Consider the following 22,896-nt stretch of genomic DNA (forward strand, 5'->3'; position numbering starts at 1 on the left):
TCGCATGAGAGACCCTTCTGGATGTTGACTGTGTTGACTATGTTGGCTATCTAGGTATGTTGAAGGCTGAAGAATGCCCTCACTACCTGGTAGTCATGTCACAATAATTGCTAGAATGAAGGACAAGCCGACTCATTGAACTTGTATCCAAAGCATGAGGAAGGATATGATCTGATCTCAACGACATACAGTTTAGCTAGGTGAGAATAGATACCTCGCCATCCAGTCTGGGCAGTGTCAGGCGGAGGGAATATCCATCCCATCAACCAAAGCAAGAACTCGACACCATGAAATATAATTTCTTTGCCTCAGCCTTCAACATTAAACCACTACCATAACCCTAAAGAGCTTCGAGAAGTGTCGGACGCAAACCTTCTAAAGACAGTGAACAACGGGCTGCTGAATACGCACAATTTAATCATGTACCGTTCGAACGCCTTCTGTGGTTAGTCTACTTCACGAGTTACTTACTGTCTGACGTGAATGGTCCATATGACGGGTAGGCCAACATCTCATTGGAAAACAAAAACAGGTAAGAAGTAGGCACATGAATCTATGAACTGGACTGGTGTAACAAATTCAAGTTGTGAAAGCACCAACTCGCTCTATCGAGCATTGCACAACAGCCGTCGTGAAATATTAAGAACCAAAGACCCGAACCAAAGACCAGATACACAATCCCGAAAGACTTCCAATATGAACTTAGGCAGGGTTAGAAATATCTAAGTGTCACGGAGAAAACCCAGTCAGATCAGTTGATGCTTCAGGTCAGGCACATAGGAAATACCCACCGTACAGGAGAAACTCCGCGTAAAAGATTAATATCATTGCTTTCTTGTGACTAGTCGGTTTCCAGGGATCTATATTCAGGCGCCATCTGGAACAGTTGCCAGTGCGATGATACTGAACTCAAGGTTCCCCTCAGCAGCTTTAGTAAATCTCTTGACAGTAACTTCTAATGCCTTATTACTGAGAAGATCATCACCTTCATCCAATGTGCCACGATCAACCGGACCTCCCCAGCCTCCTTCGAGATCGTATAAATGACCATCTTGGCCCTTAACGAAGCTGATGAAATGATATCCGCTAGGCTCTTCGCTCGCAGGGGCTATGGTGTCACCAGTCACTGCAGCAGCCATGTGAGCCTTCTCCAAATCTATCGAGTTGTAGAGATGATTGGCGCGTTGGAGAGGCTTGAGATCTTGTGTTTCCTTCAGAATCTTATCGAGGATCGAGTCTGTTTTGATGAAGTTCTTGGCTGTGCCGTTGCTCACGCTGTGAAGGAGAGCAATGAGACCGCAAGCGTGACCTATAGTTTGTTTGTACCACACAACTGGCTCGTCTGGACCAGAGCCATCGTAACTCAGTTCCTTTGAACCTGGGTCATTCTCACGAACGCGCGCCCACATAGGTGCAGGAGTGATGAAGACTAGAGCATGAACTGGACGAGGGATCATGGCAAGCAGCTCAGGTTCGTCAATGCTGTAGATGTCGTAGAAAGCGAGCTTCTCAGAAACGCCCAGGTCGTGGATGAGTTCAGTGAAAACTTCTGGATTGTTTTCGAGTGGAATGAATGTCTTCGTACCATCCTTTCTGAAGGAAACTCCTGGTGTTGCTGACATGATGCCGGTCGGGTTGGGAGTGACAAGTTTAGATGCACCTTGCAAGATGTCTACCCCGCGATTGCTTCCGCGAGGTTACCTATATCTTAATTACCTTATTTAAAAACTTACCTAGGTAGGTAGAGTTGGCTGGAGTGGAAGGAAACGATAGCCTCCACTGCTGTGAACATGGAAGTGAAGATACCTACCTAGTAGGCAGCAGCAATGCGTCATCTGCTGGAGTTGGCTTCCACACAAACTGCCACTATGTGAATCAAACACAAAGTGACAGCTTGAGTGTGTGTGAAATCTGACGGAGTTAATGCCAACGACAAACGAAGTACATATCACTACCGTTATGTTGACACGGCGTGGAAAGTTTCGCTATGTAGATATTCGATGCGAAGTCGTGATGGATCAGCAACAGAGAATAAGACTATCCATCTTGTATTTCCATCAGGTCTTTGGCAATGGCCAGTGGTGACTGGCTTCCGAGGGGGGACGTCGTAGTTCATACTACATGCCTTCGAATATGGAACTTGAATTGACTTGAAAGCCTCCTTGTATCAACTTATGAAACGCTGGAAATAGTTTATCGCGATCCAATACTCCCTTACATTATCGGCAAGATGTACGGTATGACAAAACGATAGAATTGGCTTCCATGTGTATGGCTTGTGTACCTAAGATTTCCAAAGAACAACTTATGATAACACCTATATTTTTCGGCAATTGTATCCTTTAGGCACATTTGCTGATAGCTTTGTGATTGTTGACAGAAGAAGAAAACCTCTTCATTCTGTCAAAGTTCAATTACACATGAAACTCGGGTGTGGTTGAATTCAGTGGGCCTTTACTGAGTGCTCCGTACAGTTCGCCATGAATACCTACTAAGCCAGACTCAATTTAATATATCTTTTGGCGAACAAAAGACCTCAACCCTCCATCGTTTTGCCCGAAACCACCTCATAGTTTCCCTTGACTACGACAAACCCTGAGTTGGAAATTTCCGGCAGAGATTTCGAGAGCTTTTAGTGGTCTGATCAAAGGTTCCATCACTTCTGGTTGCAGTGGATATGAGCCGAGCAGAAGTTCACAAAAGTTCGCCACGTGATGGAGGCTGATCAGAGGTAAATGGAACCATCTTTGCCTTCACAAAGGACCTTTTGCAAGAGACTGAGTTCTAGGTCAATTCGGTGGGACAATCAAATTAGAGGTTGGACTTTTTGACATGCTGTATCTGCTGAGCAAGTTGAAAGGACGAAACGAGCACAAGTCCTGGAATAATCCATGTCTGGTAGATTCCACCACCCTTCAAGCCTCAAGATTCCAGAAGGATTCCGGCTCTAGGACCTTGAACCCGGCATCATGGTTCAGGAGGTAATTGAAGTCTGGTTGGACCCTGAATCGATTAACGATAGGGAAGAAATTGACCATCGTTTGACGTTCTCAGCATGATTGACAGCCGGTCGAGCCGTTTATGTTGACAAAAGTGCCAGGCTGGGCGTTGAAACACGCACACACCAGTCGCTGTATTTTCACGTACATCATGGTTTATCTTGTGGGCCGAGGCTAACCCCGGACAGGCTGGAGATAAGCAGCGCTCCGAAGGCTTGAACGCCATCAGGGCCTATCTTCATTGGGTGAGTAAGATAACACAATTGCGTGCCAATGCCTGATGTGACATCGAGGACAAACAGGGCGCCCTAGGCATACTGGGCTGTCGTTGCGATAGGGAAACCTAGCCGAAGTCGAGAGGAGCCGAGCTACTATGATCGCTGAAATGTTTTAAAACACTTGGCGACTCTGCACATTGCCGCCTCGAAAGAATCGAACAAGAATACCAACGAATTAAAATATGCTGCTTTTTCGACAAAAGGTCCGAATTTTCAGACTGAGGAACCACAGGGGGCCATCGAAGTCTGCATTCGACAAGGTTGAGCCCGAGCCCATGCCTGATCAAGAAGGTGGTCTAGATCCAATTGTGCCGTCGCCCGCGATAGCATTGCACGAACATTCGCACTATAGCCAAAAGCCGTCTAGCACCAGGTTTTTATGGCGGTTCTCTGAGTACAGCATTGAGTGGTGTCAATGTGCGATTCGCGGGGAGCGACACTTCTCCTCAGTCTTAGGCCCTCCTGGTTCTTGGGGCTGAGAGACCCCCCCCCCCCCCGTACTGGTCTCAGGTCGTCTGTATAACCACATCTGCAAAGCAGCAGCCGCTGTCGGCTTTCTCCTTCGCTTCAACATCGTCTCTCAATACCACAAGACCAAAGGCCGTTGTTGTCGCTGTCGTAGCGGGCTTCAAACCACGCGTCGACGTCGGTTCGCTGTCGCTGAAACAATCCATTGCTCGAGCAAAGGGTATCAATCATCATGGCGCCGTCTCTCTTTCGCAAACGCCACGAGGCCGAGGATATTATTCCGATCCCCGGCCCTCTCGAGACCGTCTCCGCCTCCGGTCGTGATTACCTCGAGAATCTACAGCAGTTCGAGAAGTCCCACAAGTTCGATCCCAATCTGCCCATCGATGACCTCACAGATGTCGACGCCGCTATCGCGACTGGAAATGCCGAGAAGGGGATTGAGATTGAGCACGCGCTCATGGAGGACAACAGCCCCTATCCCGAAGTCCGATCTGTCGTCCGAAACTACGATGTTGATGTCCCTGCCAATACCATCCGTGCCTGGACTATCGGGTTGATTCTTTGCACCATTGGTTCCGGTGTGAATATGCTCTTCTCGTTGCGAAACCCCAGTGTCACAGTCACTACCTACGTAGTCCAACTTGTCGCCTATCCGTTTGGTCTTGGCTGGGACCTGATCATGCCTGATCGAGAATGGACCCTGTTCGGTCTCAAATTCAACCTCAAGCCCGGTAAATTCAACTACAAGGAGCATGTCGTAATTGTCGCCATGTCCAATGTATGCACAGTTTTCCTCCTCCTAATAAGCATCACTGACTCAGATAGGCGGCGTACGGTGGCGGTGTTCTCTACGCAACTGATGTACTCCTCGCGCAGCAAATCTTCTACGGCCAAAAGTTTGGCTGGGCTTTCCAGATCCTATTTGGCATCACGACTCTTTGTACTGGATATGGATTGGCTGGACTTGCCCGTCGCTTTCTGGTGTGGCCGGCTGCTATGATCTGGCCCACTGACTTGGTCAATTGTGCCCTGTTCTATACGCTTCACGATCACTCCGGCTCGGACCCTACCAAGACCAATGGCTGGAAGATGGGACGGTATAGATGGTTCTTGATCGTTGGAGCTGGGGGTTTTGTTTGGTATTGGTTCCCAGGCTGGATCTTCAAAGGTCTTTCTTACTTCACCTGGGTTTGCTGGCTTGCACCCCACAACGTTAAAGTCAACAAGATTTTTGGTGGCATGACTGGCTATGGCTTGATGCCTACATCCTTCGATTGGACCGTGTACAGCGGTTACCTACAGTCCCCTCTTATCCCTCCCTTCCACGCCATCGCGAACGTTCTCCTGGGCATCATTGTTTTCTTCATCTGCATTTCAATGGGCATACACTTTACAGGTACCTGGTATGCGGATTACTTCCCAGTCCAGTCATCCGAGTCCTACGACAACACAGGCGCCATCTACAATGTTACAAGAATCCTCGACAGTAACTTCCAGTTCAACGAAACTGCCTACAAGGAATACTCGCCACTCTTCCTACCGACGCAGTTTGCCCTTTCTTACGGTCTGTCCTTTGCAGCTGTTACAGCAGTTGTTGTTCACGTTGTGCTCTACCATGGACATGAGATCTGGAGACAATTCAAGCTGGCCCGCAATCAGGAGGATGACGTTCACATGCGACTGATGAAGAAGTACCGAGATGCAGAGGATTGGTGGTATGCGAGTAAGTTTTGTGTCACTCACCAACACAATATCTTTTCATACTGACACTCATCAGCTCTTTTCATTGTTATGGTTGCTATTTCCATTGGCGTGATTGCTGGATGGCCAACTGGCTTCCCCGTCTGGGCGTACTTCATCTGCCTCCTTATTCCCGTGCTGTGGTTGATCCCAATCGGTGTTGTTCAGGCTATCACCAATATCCAGCTTGGTCTTAATGTTCTGACTGAGTTCATCATTGGCTACATGGTTCCAGGTCGCCCTATGGCCATGATGATGTTCAAGAATTACGGCTACATCTGCATGGGCCAGGCACTTTACTTTGCGCAAGATCTCAAGCTTGGTCACTACATGAAGGTCCCTCCCAGAGTCATGTTTTCATCACAACTGGTTGCCTCAATCTGGTCGGCTATTGTACAGATTTGCGTGATGAACTGGGCACTGGGACACATTCCTGACGTTTGTGCGGTCGACCAGCCCAACAACTATACCTGCCCAGGTGGTCGCGTCTTCTACACAGCCTCTGTGATCTGGGGGGCCATTGGACCTGCGCGTATCTTCAGTCATGGCTCAATCTACTCATCGCTCCAGTGGTTCTGGCTGGTCGGTGCTGTGACACCAATCATCACATGGCTGCTGGCCCGCAAGTGGCCTCGTTCAATCTGGCGATACGTCAGTACCCCTCTTATCTACGGAGGTGCTGGTATGTTGCCCCCAGCCTCTGTATATATTTATCTGTGCTGGGGCATGGTCGGTGCTTTCTTCAACCGCTTCGTTAAGAGAAGATACACGGGCTGGTGGCTCCAGTACAACTATGTCACTTCGGCGGCACTGGATTGTGGTCTCATCATGTCAACGATGGTGATTTTCTTCACCTTGTATCTGACGAGTGCTTCTCCCCCCAATTGGTGGGGTAACTATGGCGCGTTGGAGACGATGGACTGGAAGACCACGGCGGTCTCCAAGACGGTTCCCAAGGGCTCGTTTATTGGACCTTCAACTTGGAACTAGGTAACCAATTTTATAAACAGTCGTTCATGGATATGGTTTTGGGAAGAAAGACTTGGATAACTGAAGGAATTTCGAGGCGTTATGGTCTAGGCTGTTTGTTGCTTGGCAATGTTTCTTACTACACGTGCGAGATACCTCAATGATGATTAATGTTCATGGACTTTTTGGAAGAAGCTGGTTGAACATAAGTGGAAATTTAAGTGCATTTGAATTACAGCTGTACCTTGAATTAAATTTGAGATTCATGATGGCGTTCAGAGGAAATGGGCTTCATTTATGAAGTGACTGTTATACAAGACTCAATCAGTGGAAGCGAGGATTTCGATGATACTGCACATGAAGCCTCGGGGAGCAAGAAAATCTAAAGACTTTAGAAGAGGTGCCAAAATAAACTTAGCAAATAGTCTCCTAAGCTTAGGCTAAATTATCTAAATCTTTTTATCCCTTAAGATGAAGATCCTGAATTTTCCTTCCTCCCCTAGATTGGATATGCATCTCATCTAAGGGGAAGAGAGAGCCAAGATGAAATATGAGAAAGTCAACTATCGTTTCTCATACCAAGGATGGCTAAGGAAGAAAAAGAAGAAGAGAAGAAAAACAGAGCGAGGTAGCCTAACAGGATATTCCTGCCTATCGTATTATTCCTTCCCTCTTTCATGGCATAGGTACCTCCAGTTCCTTAAGGTAGATGGCATCTCCACTCTGCGCCTTCCTCTGGCAAAATTTTCATAAGACCTGGAGATGGCATCTGTGAGGCACCTACCTTACCTTAATTTAGGCAGTGCATTGGCACCTTACAGCAAAGGACTTATATGCAATTTATCCTCCCAAGCTTTCAAAGGCAAGACACGAGACGCTCAAAGCGCCCAACACCCGTTGTACACCTCAAAGACGCTAAGTTTGGTGGTACAGCTGCACGTGACTGTCAATTCTTGCTCTTTCCCTACCTAGCGTAAATCCGCTCCTGCCCTAAGAACTAATCACATGATCCCACCTCGCACCTTCCGCCAAAATTCACTCCGCCAAAATTGGTCTCCCAAATTGAGAAATTCTCGATCGCCATTCAACTAACCGCCCAAACACCACAGCCAAGATGAGTATGTCGCCGCTCGTCAGCTGCTCGCGAAACAACAGCAGACGATGCTTCTCCCGAGATTAATTAAGAGTTTTTGCTAATGCGTCTCAACAGCGAAGGGTACCTCCAGCTTCGGTAAGCGTCACAACAAGACGCACACCCTGTGCCGACGATGCGGTTAGTTCTTATGCCCTCTTGTCTCGCTGGTCAGACAGCCCTCGATCTGTGCAACGGATATTCGAAACATAGCAAACGCCGAAATTAAACGATGGCGGAAATCGAGGGATATCTGAACGGCGAGGCTTAAAAACATCAAGATGGACGGAAATACTGATGGGATCCCAAATAGGTCGCCGCTCTCTTCACGTTCAGAAGCATGAGTGCTCTTCTTGCGGCTACCCTGCTGCCAAGATCCGCAAGTGTACGTGAACTTCTCACAGATGGCGTCGATGAACCGACATTGAGTGTTCGACGCTCTTGGACAGCATTACTGACTGCGTCGACAGACAACTGGTCCGAGAAGGCTAAGCGAAGAAAGACCGTCGGTACTGGCCGCACTCGCTACCTCAAGGATGTGTCCCGACGATTCAAGAACGGTTTCCAGACTGGTACCCCCAAGGGCGCTCGAGGCGCTACTGCCGAGAAGGCCTAAATGGGGACCGCATCCCTTCCGATCCCTTCCACCACCTCTCCGGCCTACCCCTCTTCCACCACGGACGTTGAAAACACCCGCTCCTTTGAGAACATACAACAGCAATGGCGGCTCATAATATGAGCCTAGGCCCAAGGACAATCTGATCGGAACCGGAGTAAGGGTGGTGATTGGGACGGGCGGTCGTGTTTGTTGGTTCGTGGATGAAAGGAGCGGCTTGGAGCATGGGCATGGTGTTTTACATGTTTGAGCAAGGAAGTAAAAAAAAAAAGGACCCTTTTGCTCTTCTGAGATTCCATAGGGTTTCGGTTACGAGGTTCTGAAATGGCATCTTGATTCTGCATGAACGTACGTTGAGCGGACATATGTGAGGAGAAGTTTTGGCCGTCTGTCGTGGAAATTCACGTGTCGTGCATGACGCCCTATTGAATGAAATTTGGCCTGCAAACTGAAAGACTCTCAAGCGACGGTTCCGATATTAACATTCCGCAACTGCCACGGGGATTGCTCGTGACTTTGATTTTGGGTTCTATTTCGCATCCATCATGTCCCTCTTTCAAAGACCTTAACCCCGCCGTCCGCAACAACATGATATAAATACTCAGTAGCACCACCCAAGCCCTCTGCTCCAGGTCCTGTAATGCGGACTACTCCGCTGACATCCCTCGCTGTCCCTGTATCAAGCATCCGTAGGGAGAACACCATGTCAGCTTCATGTGCTGTAGAAAGCACGAGGCTGGCGTGCTCTCGCTCAAGCGCCGTAACTTGGGTAGCAACAAGAGGCACGTCGGCTGACAGAGTGAGTAGCGTACTGTGGACAAGCTACAAAGGATTTAGCAAGGACACACTGCTTCCGGGCAGACTTACACTTCGTAGGCTAAGAACGGCGTCTTGAAGCGTGAGACTTGTGGTTGAGTCATCGGTGACAGCGAGAAGCGCATCAAGTTGGTCGATAATAAGGATCTTACGCGACGCACGTAAGTCCGTGATAGCGCCTTCAATTTCTCTTTTGATGTCTGCAAGCTCCGTACTCCGAAGCGTCCTCTCTTTTCGTGTGCCTAGCACCCCGTTCTTAGCTTCACCATAGAGTCCTGAGAAACCGTCGATGAATGTGAAGCGTCCTGCTCTACTTAGGGCATCTAAATCAAGGCCCTGGCTCATATCAGTATTTGCGTATACAGGTGGTCCATTGATCTGTGAACTTGTTACCAATTTTGTAGAACCCTCTCTCCAAAAGGCACCATCTCTCATGAAGCTCAGCAGTATGACGCCTGTGTCCTTGGTGCTCTCATCTCCATCTGCACTACCTCTGAGGTATGAATACACATGGCGCAGAACCAGCCAGTTCGCGCTTGCACCAAGCACGCTAGTGATAAGATTGAGTGAGGACTCTGGAGGCAGAGAGATATAGGGCTCCAAAAGATGGGGTATCCGTGAAGTAGAAGCCATTTTGGGATTGAAATATTGGAGGGAAATATTGAATTGATACAAAATATTCTGAGGATTGAGTGGCACTGTGCGAGAAATTCAGTGCGTAGTGGAGCGAGAGGACACCACCTCGCAGGTAGGTAGGTAATGGGCAAAGTCAACACTACCTTCACTATCACATATTGGAAATTTGAATCATGAAGAAAACGTGTGAAGAATCCCTTTCCAGTCTAGGATATGCGTAAGTAGGGGTTTGTGGAAGGAGTCCTTTTCCATCTGGTTGATTACGGTTTGCCAACATGACTCAACTTGACCGTTCAAGGAGTGAAAATCATTGCATATTTAACCTTAACACTCACAACCTCGCGAATCTGTGCTTTAATCTTGAGGAGGGAATGTTCGACCTCACCTTACCTGGATGAGCTGTTCCTTTATAGAGTACCATCGCCATCAAGTCTAACAATATTCTCAAGCCTGCTAACGCTCATGAGAAGATGATGTGTCTATGTCTAACTTCCCATTTCCTTAAGACGGGACATGCCGAATCTTCAGCTAGTGACTTTCGTATGACATGAATTTGCTCATGGACTCTAGGGCCTCAATAACGGGCAAGGCTTCGTTTGGGTCGACAATTTTCATTCGGCCTAAAAACAACCACCAAGATTCAAGGTCGCGAATACATTACCCTGGAAGAGCATTACCATAGCGAGGAACGTGATCAGGTCCTTCAGGCCAAGCCTGCATCATATCCTTGAGTGTGGTACTAGACATTTGATACTGACCGTACACACAAACGCCAAGGTTGATATCTCTTCCTGAACTTGATCTTTATATGGGGGGAAGTGGCCGAGAGCGAGCAATGGCGAGCATTTCCACTATTTGAAGAGAGAAGACTCTAGGCAAAAGATACCTGTCTCCCAGCCCGACGTGACGATGTTGCTCGAGTATTTGTGGGGGGTGTTGTTGATATCGTGAGCTTCTAGACATCTGGCTGTGATATTGTTGGCATGGTTCCAAAGGCAGAAAATACCCTGGAAACATGTGTATTATACAGATCATTGATGAGTTTTGATGTTGCCTTATTTGCCAAACAGCCCTCCAAAGATAGACGAACCGCCTCCTCCTCCTCCACGGCCACCATGTCTCCTGGCTTCAGTTCGGATCCATTCCTTCAGAAACTCCCTGTCCGCGAGCTTTCTGGCATCTGATAGCTTGGTCGTTGTTTGTGCCTCCCCACCATCGAAACTTAAGAGCGTGGGAATGCTGGTGATCATGTAAGTCATGGCTAAGTTGGGACTTCCTGATATGATATCCGGTGAATCAAACTCAACCGTCGCAAGAGACACGCCTCCCTCCTCCTCACCAACGCCAGACTCTACAAGATCTCTGATGAGAGGGCTTACGACTTTGCAGGTTGAGCACCATGAGGCGGTCCACAGGGTCAGCAGGGGGGTCCGGGACGATGTCGAGAGTGAAAGATAGGTCGAGAAGGAGTCATTGTTGCGGATACTAGCTGGCGGTCAACAGACAAGCTATTTCTCGGCAGAGGGAGACAAAGACAGCGATCGACAAATGGACTACAAGGGGGGGAACATGTGCGGAGACATGTGATCTATCAAAGCAAAGCAATCTGACTTACGGGGCGTATATCTGGTTCTTGGCTTGCCGCGATGTAGTCGAAGAGATCAAGGCTCGCTGGAATGAACGAGGTATCGTCTGCGCCTTATTGCAGAAAGGCCGGAGCCCAGTACGCAAGGTGAATGTGTGCATTATGATCTTGGAGATGAACCACAGCCTCAATGGCCAAAAGCTGAAAGTGCAATTGGACCTAAAATGCTTCGGTAGAATGGAATTCAAGCGAAGATTTGGAGGTGAGACATGGTAAGACGCCCATCCATGTCAGGAATGATGTAATGGCCTAGCGACAGGACCCTTCACAAGGTGGGGGATGCATTTGTTTACTGGGGCAGCTGCAGTGAGATGGGCCAGTGGTTAGCTTGCAAAGAGACGCTGCAGAGTGCCGACCGCACGGGACACCGTCTAAACAACAATAAGTCGGTCACGCGTGCAGCATCTACAGAAGTGAAACTTGGTTTAACCTGGAATCGTCCTTAGTTATGGCACTGCCGCCGCTCCCGCCAAGTAGCCAACAGGATGATGGATCCTTTGTCACCAGGCCTAAAGGCATGGGAGTGGAGTTTGAGCCTGGTGATCCAACGTTAACCTTGGTCGCGTTATCCGTCGAGTCCATACCTAGTGCTAGGGTAGACCGTTACAGTCCAGTCCAGTCCAGTCAGTCCCTAGGTTATCAGGGAGAAGCATAGAAGCCTTACTTATAACCCTACCGCCTCCTCGCGCATTGTTTCTTTGCGAGGATATATTCCTCACAGCGAGCCGAAGTGGCACATTGTCTTGCTCCTTTGTTTTTTTGTTTTTACGTCGTCTGTCGTATGATTCCAAGCCGAGTCTGTTTTTTGCCATAAACCTTCCATTTGGCTTGCAGTTGGTGACGACTTGAACACTCCACAATTATTTGGACCCTGATGACTTGCATTGCTTCGCGACGAAACTACCTAAGGTGGCTTCCCATCTCTATCACGCTCACCTATAAACAATTCTCATCACCCATCATCCAATCTCCCTAACCTAGAATTCTGTTTCCAGCCTCACTTTGTTCTCCCTCCTCGAAGACGCGACCTGCATTAGAAGCTTTGTTTCCCCTTGTATCATTATCCACTTGACACCTACAATCGAAATATGTTCAACTTCTAGACTACCCATCAAGGTCTATATCTCCCTCTTCAAGCATCCTATCGAGAACCCCTCTGTACACATCAGAAGTTCAACCCAAACCTCCAGTTTTAATTTGCATATTAGTTGAGAAAGTCCTCCTTATGCAGTCAGAGAAATCAAACGTGCCCAGGTGGCGGCGCTTCCTGGGCGGCGGCGGCGGGCCTGCCGGTGCCATGCCAGACGAATCCTACGGTCCTTCCAGATGGAGCATGGGTGTTCTGAACGATAAAAAGACTATTGAAGTTCCAGGTAAGCTCAAAAGCTCACGTGTTTCTATATCAAATTCGCATGACTGACGCGTTATAGGTTCCGTGCTTCTTCTGGCATCACATCGTAATGAGCCTCTTGGTCTGCGGAATGTGCACGCCAGAACCTCTCACTCATCTATTCCTGCTGGCTTTCCTGTTGATACACGAAGGACATCAGCCTCATCAGCAGCAGCCGCTGCTGCTGCTGCCTCAGTAGTGGAGAGTCAAGCTTCCCCCGACGAGAGTGACGGCAAGAAGAAAACAAGTGATGGGGCTATCATACTAGAACCACAGCCTGAAGAATCAGGAAATGATCCTTTGAACTGGCCTGCTTGGAAACGAGACATTGCTCTTTTGTCGCTTGGTTTCTACTGCATGATTGGCGGCGGCACAACTCCTATTATCGCCGCCGGCTTCACCGACGTTGCAGAGACATACGACATGGATGTCGAGAGGGTCGCTTTGACCACCGGACTCTACATGATGGGAATGGGCCTCGGCTCCGTTGTATTCTCACCAACCGCTATCCTATGGGGTAAACGCCCAGTATATCTGGGCAGTGCATTCCTGTTCATTGGGACATCACTCTGGGCAGCATGGTCTCCAAGCTTTAATTCTCTCCTCGCGGCCAGAGTCTTCCAGGGCTTTGCAGTTAGCCCTGTTGAATGTCTTCCATCAGCCACAATTGCCGAAATCTTCTTCCTCCATGAAAGAGCCTACCGCATTGGTATCTATACTCTTCTTTTGCTTGGCGGCAAGAATCTGGTCCCCCTTGTCAGTGCCGTCATCATTGGCGGCCTCTCGTGGCGTTGGGTTTTCTGGATCTTGGCCATGATTATTGCCTTTGGTGCTGTACTTCTCTTCTTGTTTGTCCCGGAAACCTTTTGGGATCGCACCCCCCACGCAAGACCTAAGCATCCATCCAAGCGTCCAAGTTTTCTTCGCCGGCTCTCATCTCGACATGCGGTTCCGCAAACTGGCGGAGAGGGGCTACTTCAGGGTGAGCCTGAAGCGCACTTCGCAGGTGCGGGCCATGCTCAAGATGGACGTCAATCACCTGCTGCTCTTCATCGAGGCCGGGATCTCCATGTTGGCTTTGCTGAGTCTGGCGACGCTGCTGAAGAAGCCACAGCCTCTGTGACACCAGTTTCGCCTACGGCGGTAGTCCATCCGTCTGGTAAAAACCCAGCTGCCCCAGGGGATGTCGACAGTACGACTGGGAGTGAGTCCATCAGCGCGTCTTTCAAGCTAGGTCCAAACCTCGAGGACGAGAAGCTCGATGCCTCGCGGCTCCAGGGGCCGCCCAAGATTCAGGCTTACACACACAACCTCCGTCAGCAGCCTCCAAAGTCATTCGTTCAACAGCTTAAGCCCTGGCATGGAAGGCTAAACAGCGATAGCTGGCTCAAGGTCATGATCCGCCCTTTCATTCTATTCGCATACCCGGCGGTCCTTTGGTCAGCTGCCGTGTATGCTTGCTCTGTGGGTTGGCTTATCGTCATCTCCGAATCGATTGCCATGATATACCGCGACAAGGATTCCTATAATTTCACCGCGCTCCAGACTGGCTTAGTGTATATCTCGCCTTTTATCGGTGGTATCCTGGGAACTGGCGTGGCTGGCAAGGTCAGTGACGTTATCGTCAAGATCATGTCGAGGCGTAACGGTGGTCTCTACGAGCCTGAGTTCCGTCTTGTCATGGCCCTTCCCATCCTCATCAGCACATGCATAGGCCTCATGGGCTTTGGCTGGTCGGCAGAAGAAAAAGATCATTGGATGGTCCCTACCTTCTTCTTTGGAGTTGTGTCATTTGGGTGCTCACTTGGATCGACTACATCCATCACATTCTGTGTGGACAGCTACCGCCAATACGCCGGAGAGGCTTTGGTGACGCTTAACTTTTCAAAGAATATCTTACATGGGCTTGTTTTCAGCCTCTTCGTTACGCATTGGTTGCATGGCGATGGCCCGAAGAAGGTGTATATCTGGATTGGTGTAATCCAACTGCTTCTAATGCTATGCACAATTCCTATGTACATCTACGGCAAGAGGGCACGCATGTGGACAGTTCGAGCAAATTTGATGGAGAAGTTTTGATTTCGAATGGGCATTGCTTGGAGTTTTGACACCTTTACTGCATGAGACAGAGCACACCGCATGATCCTCCATTTTGACGATACGGAGTTTATCTGTTTTGTTATTACTTACAACATATGGCCTGGCACGCAAGTGCTATTGCATTGACCACTGAGACCCAGCATGATTAGAATGAATATTTCTGTTAGTCAAGGTGGCGGTTCGTGGTATTATTGAGAATAGATTTGTGCATCCATTAACTCGGCTATCGCTGGTGATTTCTATCGAAACCTCAAGCAAGAAGAGACTAGCCCAGCTGTTTGACTGTTGCTTCCCATATCTTTGCCTTGATGGATGTCCTCCCGGTTCCGGTCTGAACTACCACAATATAGCGGGACATGTAGCTGGAGTCTTGTAGGCCTGCCCCTATCGACTTTCGTCACATACCCAGAGCTGACAAGCACAAGAATGAGGAGTCGCCAGGTGATGTCGCGACTAAGTGGCGTTTAAAGGCTCTCTTGCCTGCTATACGTGAGAGATATGCCCTGAGCCAGCAACGTTTTATGGTAGTTGAGTATTATGGGATTAGCTTTGATCTTTACAGTCTCGGGGAAGGGACATGTATCTTTAGAATCAAGTACCATTAATTGAATGCTGTCTATTCCTTTCTGTTTACCCGTTGATGCTCAACTTTCAGGTTTCAGATCATCAACAACGAGAAGTGGCTCACGGCTCGAAGAGCTTTGTTTGTAAAAGAAAGAGCTTATTAGAGCACACTGCGAAACAGTCTCTGAGCGATACCAACTGCTGATGATCAAGCTTGATTACAGTCACACGCCCCGTATCAAAAGATATCATAGCCTCTCTGGAGGGCTTCTCAGGTGATCATAATCAACTCATTGCCTACCATTTTATGTTCACCATGATAACCAAGTTTGAAATAACACTGACGTGCATGTGAGTCACTACGAGCAACCGCTATCTTGCACGTAAAAATGCCAGTTGTCTGCATCTAAGCTCGGATCCTCGGGCAACGGTTTGTCGGATACTGGCCGCGGCACAGATTCTGATGGTCGTCTTCCTCTGACTATGGATGATTTGTCAGGTCCGGCTGATTAATTTTGATATCAAGGTGAGATCGAAATTGAGGGCTCATAGTAATGGGACACTATTATACCGAGGTACAGCGTGTCTTTCAAGCATAGGTACGGACGCATATACCGTACATCACACTCATAACACCCTTTCAAGGGGCGGCAAGCGGGTACTTGTCAGTCCGATGATGTATGCCATGACGCTTCCTGAGAAATAAATTCACCACCGTGGTCTAACTGAGTCCTTGATGCTGAAGGCTGAATATTGGGAATGATTAGACTGGGAAATATTTCCACATTAGCGAGGAGCTTGAGTCACAAATCAATGTTGCAAGAATAAGCTATACTTCAGGATGTCTTAGCCTACAATTTGATTTGTATTCTTGTAGTAAACGAGGAACAGCAGCCCGTTCTCCTCATTTGTTCTTCTCCTTTTATATGCAGACAATTTTGCGCAAAATGTTGATGTTTTTGTGAAATGCCCCTGATGGTATATATCTACGCCATATGCAATCAACGCTAATCCCAAGACACCGTATCCAACGCCCTTTCTTTAGTCCATACATCTCAGGGACTAAAATCCTTGTTTGTGCCTGCAAGGCATCGATTCGTGTCCCGCTTGCTTCATCAAATTCATGTTCATCCCTTGTTATGTGTCTGAGGCAACCCGGGATGAAACCGTGTAGTTTACATGAGAACACAATCACCTTCTTGTTGTCTCTCCATCTTGCTACGGGAAATGCGCTCACGCTGACGCGCGCCGTTCTTGCCTGCACCACGCTTTAGATCCTCTAAGCGCTCACGAGCCTTCGGGAAATCTTGGGCTGTGCACTGTTGTCAGTTGTCGCCCACAAGTATGATTCTATTGCACTTACCGGCTGCTCGCCAATACCATCGCTTTGCATCTTCCAGATTTGGGGGAACGCCGATACCTACTTCTGTGAAGTAACCCATGGCATATTCGGCCTTGGCAAGGCCTGCAATGGCAGCCTTGCGGGCCCAAAGGTAGGCCTCGGTGTCACTCTGCCCTAGTACACCTTCACTGCCTGTGAGATACCAGCCACTGAGTGCAAGCTCTGCCTGATGCTCCTCTTGTGTGGCAGCTTTTGAGTACCATTGAATGGACTGGCGAGGGTCGATCGGACAGCCCAGCAATCCATATTCAAAAGCACATCCAAGTCGATACTGTGAGAACTTGTATCCCAGGTCAGCAGCTTGAAGGAATAGGCTGTATGCATATGCTTCATCTCGAATGATAGCATCATTGGGTTGAGCTGATTCGTATAACAAGCCGAGTTCGTGTAGTGCGTGTGGATTCTCTCCATCTGCTCGCTCTGCAGCCCGCTTCAGCCACCCCACCGCTTCCCTGGGATTCTTGGGCTGACCAAGAAGCCCTTTCAGTAAGATCATTCCAACCTTGTACATTGCTGGAGGATCGCCCAGAGTGGCAGCACGTTTGTACCACTGAATTGCTTTCATTGGGTCCTTACGTGTACCACCTCCTTCCTCATGGCCAATCTCGCAGCACACTGCAGTTCGGTAAGCTGCTGCAGGATGTCCAAGTTTTGCGGCAGACTGGTACTGAGTGAAAGCTTCCTTATGATCGCTATCACCGAAGAGACCTCGTCCGAGACAATCTGCCAGGAGGAACATGGCGTCTGGATTCTGGGCATTAGCCAGCTTTTTAAGAATCTTATGACAATCGATAAGATAACGCTCGCGTGCCCTTGTACGTTGCTTAGGGTCTGGCATCTTAGGTGCCAAGACGTCAGCAGCTTCGACCAACTTCTTGGCCAGTCTCAATGCTGAGTCCTGGTCACTCGAGTTGTTCTTGATCAGCATTCTGAGATGTTCTAGTTCTTGTGTGGTAACAGGGCCTTCGTCCCTGGCCGGCTGCCGTTGACTGTTGTTCCTAGGTGGCGACCGTTGCTGCTGTTGATACTGAGGTTGTCGTGGCTGAGCCTGAGGTTGTGGTTGCGGTTGCGGTTGCGGTTGCGGTTGCGGCTGGGGGGCTGGCGTAGAGACTCCGTAGTTTCGAATAGGAGCTGGCTTGTTACCCAGATGAACCATTGAATCTTGCATAAGACCCGGACGGATAGGAGCGGGATGTGAAGGAAGACCATCCGGATTCATGGGTCCACTAGTACGAGCACCATTCATAGCTGCTGGTGCACTAGGTCCTCTGGCCAGCATTTGGTTATAATCCTGATCATACGCAGCCTGGTAGTTGCTCATCGGTGGAACCGGTGGGACTGCGGGGACGTCTGGCACATCGCCAGCCATCTCAAACACGGCTGTTTGAGGTTGACGAAGGACTGGTTGTGACTTGGCGTGATTAAGGACAGCTGTTTGGTGGGCTCCTCGCTGAGGCTGTTCATTGCTAGGGCGCATTGACTGTTCGAACGAACTTCGTTGCCCTGGAGCTGGTGCAGCATCGAAGTCCGGCAGGCTGACTCGGTTGTGCTGGGATTCTGGTCCGTATTCAGGGTGGCTGTTACGTTGATTGTCGAAATAGGCATCGTAAACTTCGTCATAAGAAGCTGTCGATGGTTTATGGTATGTATTTTGGTCATCATACTCCCCACTATAGTGGGCTCCCGGGCCTGCTTGTGGCCCAGCTGTGTACGACCTTTGGGGAGGTGCTCGGTGACCGCCAGCAGTCGAAGGTCTTTGTGGTATCCCTCGACCAGCGGGGGTGCTATATTGCATTGCGTCCATCCGTTGGGGTGGTGGCATGTTGCCTCTTTGTCGCATGTCATCCACAGGCATCGTTCTGCTTCGTGCCGGTGGGCCAAAGCCACCTGCAGGAGGCTCTCGAGCGCCGTTATACCCATCGTTATAATTTCCATAACCATCCGGAGCTCCGTAGCCTGGATTTTGCCTTGGAGGACCTCCTTGAGGATAACCTCTCGGAGGGGGTCCGCGGCCCGCATTCACTGGCGGTCTTCCATATTCGCCCTGACTGCGTTGGGCATCGGAACTGGTACGCCCATTAGTTGGCACCATCGGTCTCTGGTTCATATCCATATTCGACATTTGATCGACCATCTGCTGCTCATAAGGCATGTCTGGCCTTCGTCCACGCTCTTTTGGTACGTGCTTGTGTCCGAAATGCCCGTCTCGAGGACTCATGGGAGGCGTGTTCATAGGATGGCGGCGGGCTTTGGATACGATTGTAAGCTGGTGCCCCTAGCATCAGGGTTGAAACTCACCTGCGGGATCCGAATTCGACGCATATGGCCCTGGACGTATTCCGCCTTGCCCAGGGTGTCCATTAGGAATGCCTCTGCCTGCTCCTGGCATTGGACCTCCTCGAGGAGGGCGCTGTTGCCCACGATGCGGATCAGCTGTCTGCGGGCGAGGAATGGGCCCTCCGCAAGGACCGGGTATCACGCTACCACCACGCCCATATTGGTCTTGTGGAGGTGGTCCTCTCCCATAATTCTGATCTTGACGTTGGCCTCCAAAATCCTGTCCAGAGCCATAACCATAGTCTTGGTGATACTCGTCATACTGTTGTGATGCTCCATATTGTTGTGGCGGCGCATTGACTTGTTGTCGCGGGGCATGCCTAGGCGGTGCTTGGCCCCCGTAAGGTCGCTGTTGGCCACCATAGCCGCCTTCGTATGCCATGAGTGTGGTTCGACCGTTGGCGACACGAACAAACTTTGTGTTTGGATGTCGTATAGTGCAAATGGTTGCAAACCCAGAAATCAAGAGAAGCTCTAGGCTCTGAGTATCGGTCGGCGCAGAATGAGTTTCAATCACTGTCGCATGGCGTGCCGCAGCCTCAGCAACTGGGTTTCCAATAAGTGTGTGATCGGTGGTCCAGATCGTGAAATGCAAGAGAAAGGATGACAAGTTGTCGACGATCCCAGCCCAAAAAAGACTTAGCAAACAATGAGAGAAGGATAATTGCGTACTCGAGTCTCTAGGTACTAAAGTAGCTGGCAAGATATGGTACAAAGCTGGCAAAGACACCAAGTTCGTCTGCGATACAAGAAAATGGAAGCGACGATAGGAGGTACCAGAAGTGGCGCAAGAGGAATATCGAATAACCTCAGTTCGAAGAAGTGCTCATTTGAGGAGAAGTGTTAGTACCTTTCAAGCGGCGCAGATTTCAAGCGGACGGGGGATCCCCTTTATGCTTGGTTCATCCGAAACGGAAGAGCTCAAGGTATCCATGAAGAGGCAGGTCAGGTTGCCTCCAACCTCCAACGTGACCTACCCCCAAGTGCATGTGGTTTCCGTCCATTAGGTTCAGTCAGGTCCAGTTGTTCTTCAATGGAAGCTTGTGGAGCAAAGCGCTAAATCTCCAGTGGCTTGTCATTTAGGGCCGTTTTCTAGGTTACTCTGAGTGGGGTTGTCCAGGTACCAGTCTGCATGCGGGTACCTTACTTGAACCCCAGCCCCTGTCGCTCGGGATAAATTATGACACTCACTGGATGGAGGACTTGAGGGGCATCAATGCCTGTATTGTACTCCGTAGGGCCCTTGGTCTTAATATAATGCTGTATGTACGGGCCCTGTTCTGTTAAAGGGTTTTGACTACCTATGCCGCGAAAGAAAACAAGCCACTCGGCACCAAGGAGGTTCCATGGAAGCAAAGCGCTTGATGGAATGGAGGAATGCAGTCACGAACTGACAGCGACTCTTTTTTCCGAGTCAATGCCCGCACAGTCAATAATGGGCAAACCTAAGCCGCGGTGCTTCTTTCACGGGGGTTTCCCACTAGGCAATCCATTCCAATGATTCGAAGAGTCGAAAGACATGGCGCTTCGCCGCTACCGGCTTGGCTTACAATCGCCAACAGGCTGCATAACTGATGGTGGCTCAATCCAACCCCTGCTAATTAACGGCGACGTTAATCGGTTTTACTGGCCCGGCTTCCGTCTTCAGGCGATGACTTATCCAACAGGGCTTGGGTATTATTGCTTGCTTCACACAAAGCGTTGTTTGTATCACAATGCTCGTCGTCATACTACCCTGGCATTGTTTGCTCCCGCAAGGATTTGATCAATCACTCATTCCTCGAATAAGCATTCACAGGAAGGCTCTTAGCGGAAAAGACTGGCCTCAAAGGCCGAAATAAACCAATAAAACAAAGGGCTCTCTTGATTGCGCCCTCTCTCTAGTCTACGTAAATGCAGTATACAGTACTTCTCTTGCACCCCTGATAGCCCTAAGCACGGTGGCTCGCATACCATCATCTGTGGATCTGGCCAAGAGCTATGAATCCCTCAACGAACGGTTTTCATGGCGCTCTCGAATTTGACAGGTCTTGTGGCGGTTAATCGGCGCTAGGTTGGAGGGAACGTTGCGGTACTTGTCCCCGTGCTTTCGCTTAGCCCTCTGACGAATGTATTGACGTCAAGAATCTGGAGGCTATGCGATGAGAACGTTGTTGAAATGGATACAGTCAAGTGCAGGGCCGTGAGACAAATGTGTTGGAGCGAACCTGCAGATCCGACGAAGCCGGAGATTCATTTGTCTACCAGCTCGATTCCTGATACGCCATTCGTCAAGGAAGTGTCCGAGCTGACTTCAAATGTCAACCAGTCAGGAGCCACGAAGCCTCTTTTTTGGGGAAGACGGTTATCGCCACCTCTCAGCTCCTCGTTGAACACGAAAGGAGAATACCATGTTGTGGGAAGCTGAAACATTGTCTTTAACTCTTGAACCGTCTAGGTGGTCGGCCTAGCAACTTTTGCTTTGACGTCGCTACCCTATGGCGAGCTATTTGCTATATGCATTCACAACCAAAGATCTGCATGTGAGTTGCAGTTTGCATGTTTTGGCTTCTAAAATACCACATCGAGATATCTCAAAAGGTAATGGTGGTAAACCCAATTGCCGAGTACCAACCTCTTGTCAATGCTATGATGCTCAAATGTTCTTGACCCAAGTCAAGGAACATATCCGGCTTCGGGTCATGCTCAGCTCCGTGACCGCTTTCCTGATTGGACTACTACCAATAAGGAAGGGCATACTGCCAAATCAATGACGGATGCAGAATCGTGCAAATCATCATTGGAAGATTTGATACCAATTCAGATTCCACTCCAATTTCATCTTGTTGCATTTCACGTCTTCAAATCCTGTACTCTTGTTCTTCACCCTTCTCATAATGGCTGCTAAACAAACATCTTCAAGATGGTGGTTCTGGACCAAAGTCCTGATGGGGTAAGTCTTTGCCATTATCAGAGTCTGCTAAAAACCAAGCTGATGTATTGCAGTGGCGCTGCTGTCGCAGTCGGTGGACCAGCCTTTACAATGTGGTTAACTCCCACCGAGGAAGAGCTTCGATCGAGATACAACCCTGAATTGCGGAAGAAGAGTTTGGAAAACCGTGAGGAGCGACAACAAGAGTTTGACGACTTCGTGACTCGACTGAAGGAATACTCCAAATCGGATAAACCAAGTGTGTCTTTTTCGCCTTCGAAGTATCAATTGCTAACCTGAGCTATCTAGTCTGGATTGTTGTGAAAGAAGAAGAGGAGCGAAAGCGCAAGGCCGCCGCCGCCGCCGCGAAAGCCTCTCAGAAGGATGCAGACACTCGACGAGAAGAGATGAGGAGAGAGGCAGGCCTTGACGCAAAATAGAGCCGCCAATGGGAACTGAAACTGAATGCCCTTTATGCTTGTAAGATATGTGGTGTGGTGAAGGACAGCTCATGTATAACAACTTATCATAGGAAATACCTTAGTTGCAGGGGTGAGTAAATTATTTGGAGTTTTTGGAATCAACATTCAACTGCTTTCATTCGAAACCAAGATGAGATTATCTTTCACTGCCTAGACTGCCCTGGCACGACCACCGATATTTCCAATAGAGTGGCTATCCGAATCATCAATTTTCTCGAGACAACTGAGAAAGTGCTATATGAATGTGATCACACCTAGTAGGTAGTAGCAGCTCTACCTGACAAAGCCCTTGTTTAGGTGCAATTGAAGTACATGCGCTCGTCTCAGACAATGTATTCCAGGAACTAACTGTATAGAGCATCTCAAGAGCTCGACATCAAATGTCATGGCTTCCATGTGTGGGCGGGC

At 49.1% G+C, this 22,896-nt stretch overlaps 8 protein-coding genes across 8 annotated transcripts; 4 read left to right on the forward strand and 4 right to left on the reverse strand.

The window, feature by feature from the left end:
- Nucleotides 1–866: 866 nt before the first annotated feature.
- On the reverse strand, nucleotides 867–1,622 carry FMAN_09185 (putative ubiquitin thiolesterase L3; the record flags this gene model as incomplete). The annotated part of the gene is made up of 1 exon (XM_041829996.1): nucleotides 867–1,622. One exon carries the CDS (start codon nucleotides 1,620–1,622, stop codon nucleotides 867–869), a length of 756 nt encoding a protein of 251 aa, XP_041680704.1.
- A 2,355-nt stretch (nucleotides 1,623–3,977) lies between these two features.
- FMAN_09186 (putative isp4 protein) lies at nucleotides 3,978–6,478 on the forward strand (the record flags this gene model as incomplete). The annotated part of the gene is made up of 3 exons (XM_041829998.1): nucleotides 3,978–4,526; nucleotides 4,574–5,471; nucleotides 5,526–6,478. The coding sequence occupies 3 exons, from the start codon at nucleotides 3,978–3,980 to the stop codon at nucleotides 6,476–6,478; spliced, it is 2,400 nt and encodes a 799-aa protein (XP_041680705.1).
- A 1,093-nt stretch (nucleotides 6,479–7,571) lies between these two features.
- On the forward strand, nucleotides 7,572–8,205 carry FMAN_09187 (putative ribosomal protein L37.e.A, cytosolic; the record flags this gene model as incomplete). The annotated part of the gene is made up of 4 exons (XM_041829999.1): nucleotides 7,572–7,575; nucleotides 7,668–7,730; nucleotides 7,903–7,974; nucleotides 8,060–8,205. The coding sequence occupies 4 exons, from the start codon at nucleotides 7,572–7,574 to the stop codon at nucleotides 8,203–8,205; spliced, it is 285 nt and encodes a 94-aa protein (XP_041680706.1).
- A 543-nt stretch (nucleotides 8,206–8,748) lies between these two features.
- Nucleotides 8,749–9,654, reverse strand: FMAN_09188 (uncharacterized protein; the record flags this gene model as incomplete). The annotated part of the gene is made up of 3 exons (XM_041830000.1): nucleotides 8,749–9,027; nucleotides 9,073–9,357; nucleotides 9,415–9,654. The coding sequence occupies 3 exons, from the start codon at nucleotides 9,652–9,654 to the stop codon at nucleotides 8,749–8,751; spliced, it is 804 nt and encodes a 267-aa protein (XP_041680707.1).
- Nucleotides 9,655–10,712: 1,058 nt separating this feature from the next.
- Nucleotides 10,713–11,403, reverse strand: FMAN_09189 (uncharacterized protein; the record flags this gene model as incomplete). Its single annotated transcript, XM_041830001.1, has 2 exons — nucleotides 10,713–11,142; nucleotides 11,273–11,403. The coding sequence occupies 2 exons, from the start codon at nucleotides 11,401–11,403 to the stop codon at nucleotides 10,713–10,715; spliced, it is 561 nt and encodes a 186-aa protein (XP_041680708.1).
- Nucleotides 11,404–12,527: 1,124 nt separating this feature from the next.
- FMAN_09190 (uncharacterized protein) lies at nucleotides 12,528–14,771 on the forward strand (the record flags this gene model as incomplete). Its single annotated transcript, XM_041830002.1, has 2 exons — nucleotides 12,528–12,675; nucleotides 12,733–14,771. 2 exons carry the CDS (start codon nucleotides 12,528–12,530, stop codon nucleotides 14,769–14,771), a joined length of 2,187 nt encoding a protein of 728 aa, XP_041680709.1.
- A 1,760-nt stretch (nucleotides 14,772–16,531) lies between these two features.
- On the reverse strand, nucleotides 16,532–19,477 carry FMAN_09191 (uncharacterized protein; the record flags this gene model as incomplete). The annotated part of the gene is made up of 3 exons (XM_041830003.1): nucleotides 16,532–16,668; nucleotides 16,720–19,005; nucleotides 19,057–19,477. The coding sequence occupies 3 exons, from the start codon at nucleotides 19,475–19,477 to the stop codon at nucleotides 16,532–16,534; spliced, it is 2,844 nt and encodes a 947-aa protein (XP_041680710.1).
- Nucleotides 19,478–21,971: 2,494 nt separating this feature from the next.
- On the forward strand, nucleotides 21,972–22,446 carry FMAN_09192 (uncharacterized protein; the record flags this gene model as incomplete). The annotated part of the gene is made up of 3 exons (XM_041830004.1): nucleotides 21,972–22,027; nucleotides 22,081–22,265; nucleotides 22,316–22,446. The coding sequence occupies 3 exons, from the start codon at nucleotides 21,972–21,974 to the stop codon at nucleotides 22,444–22,446; spliced, it is 372 nt and encodes a 123-aa protein (XP_041680711.1).
- Nucleotides 22,447–22,896: the final 450 nt, after the last annotated feature.

This window comes from Fusarium mangiferae, assembly GCF_900044065.1.
Source record: "Fusarium mangiferae strain MRC7560 genome assembly, contig: FMAN_scaffold004, whole genome shotgun sequence".
In the NCBI taxonomy this organism is placed as follows: Eukaryota; Fungi; Ascomycota; class Sordariomycetes; order Hypocreales; family Nectriaceae; genus Fusarium; species Fusarium mangiferae.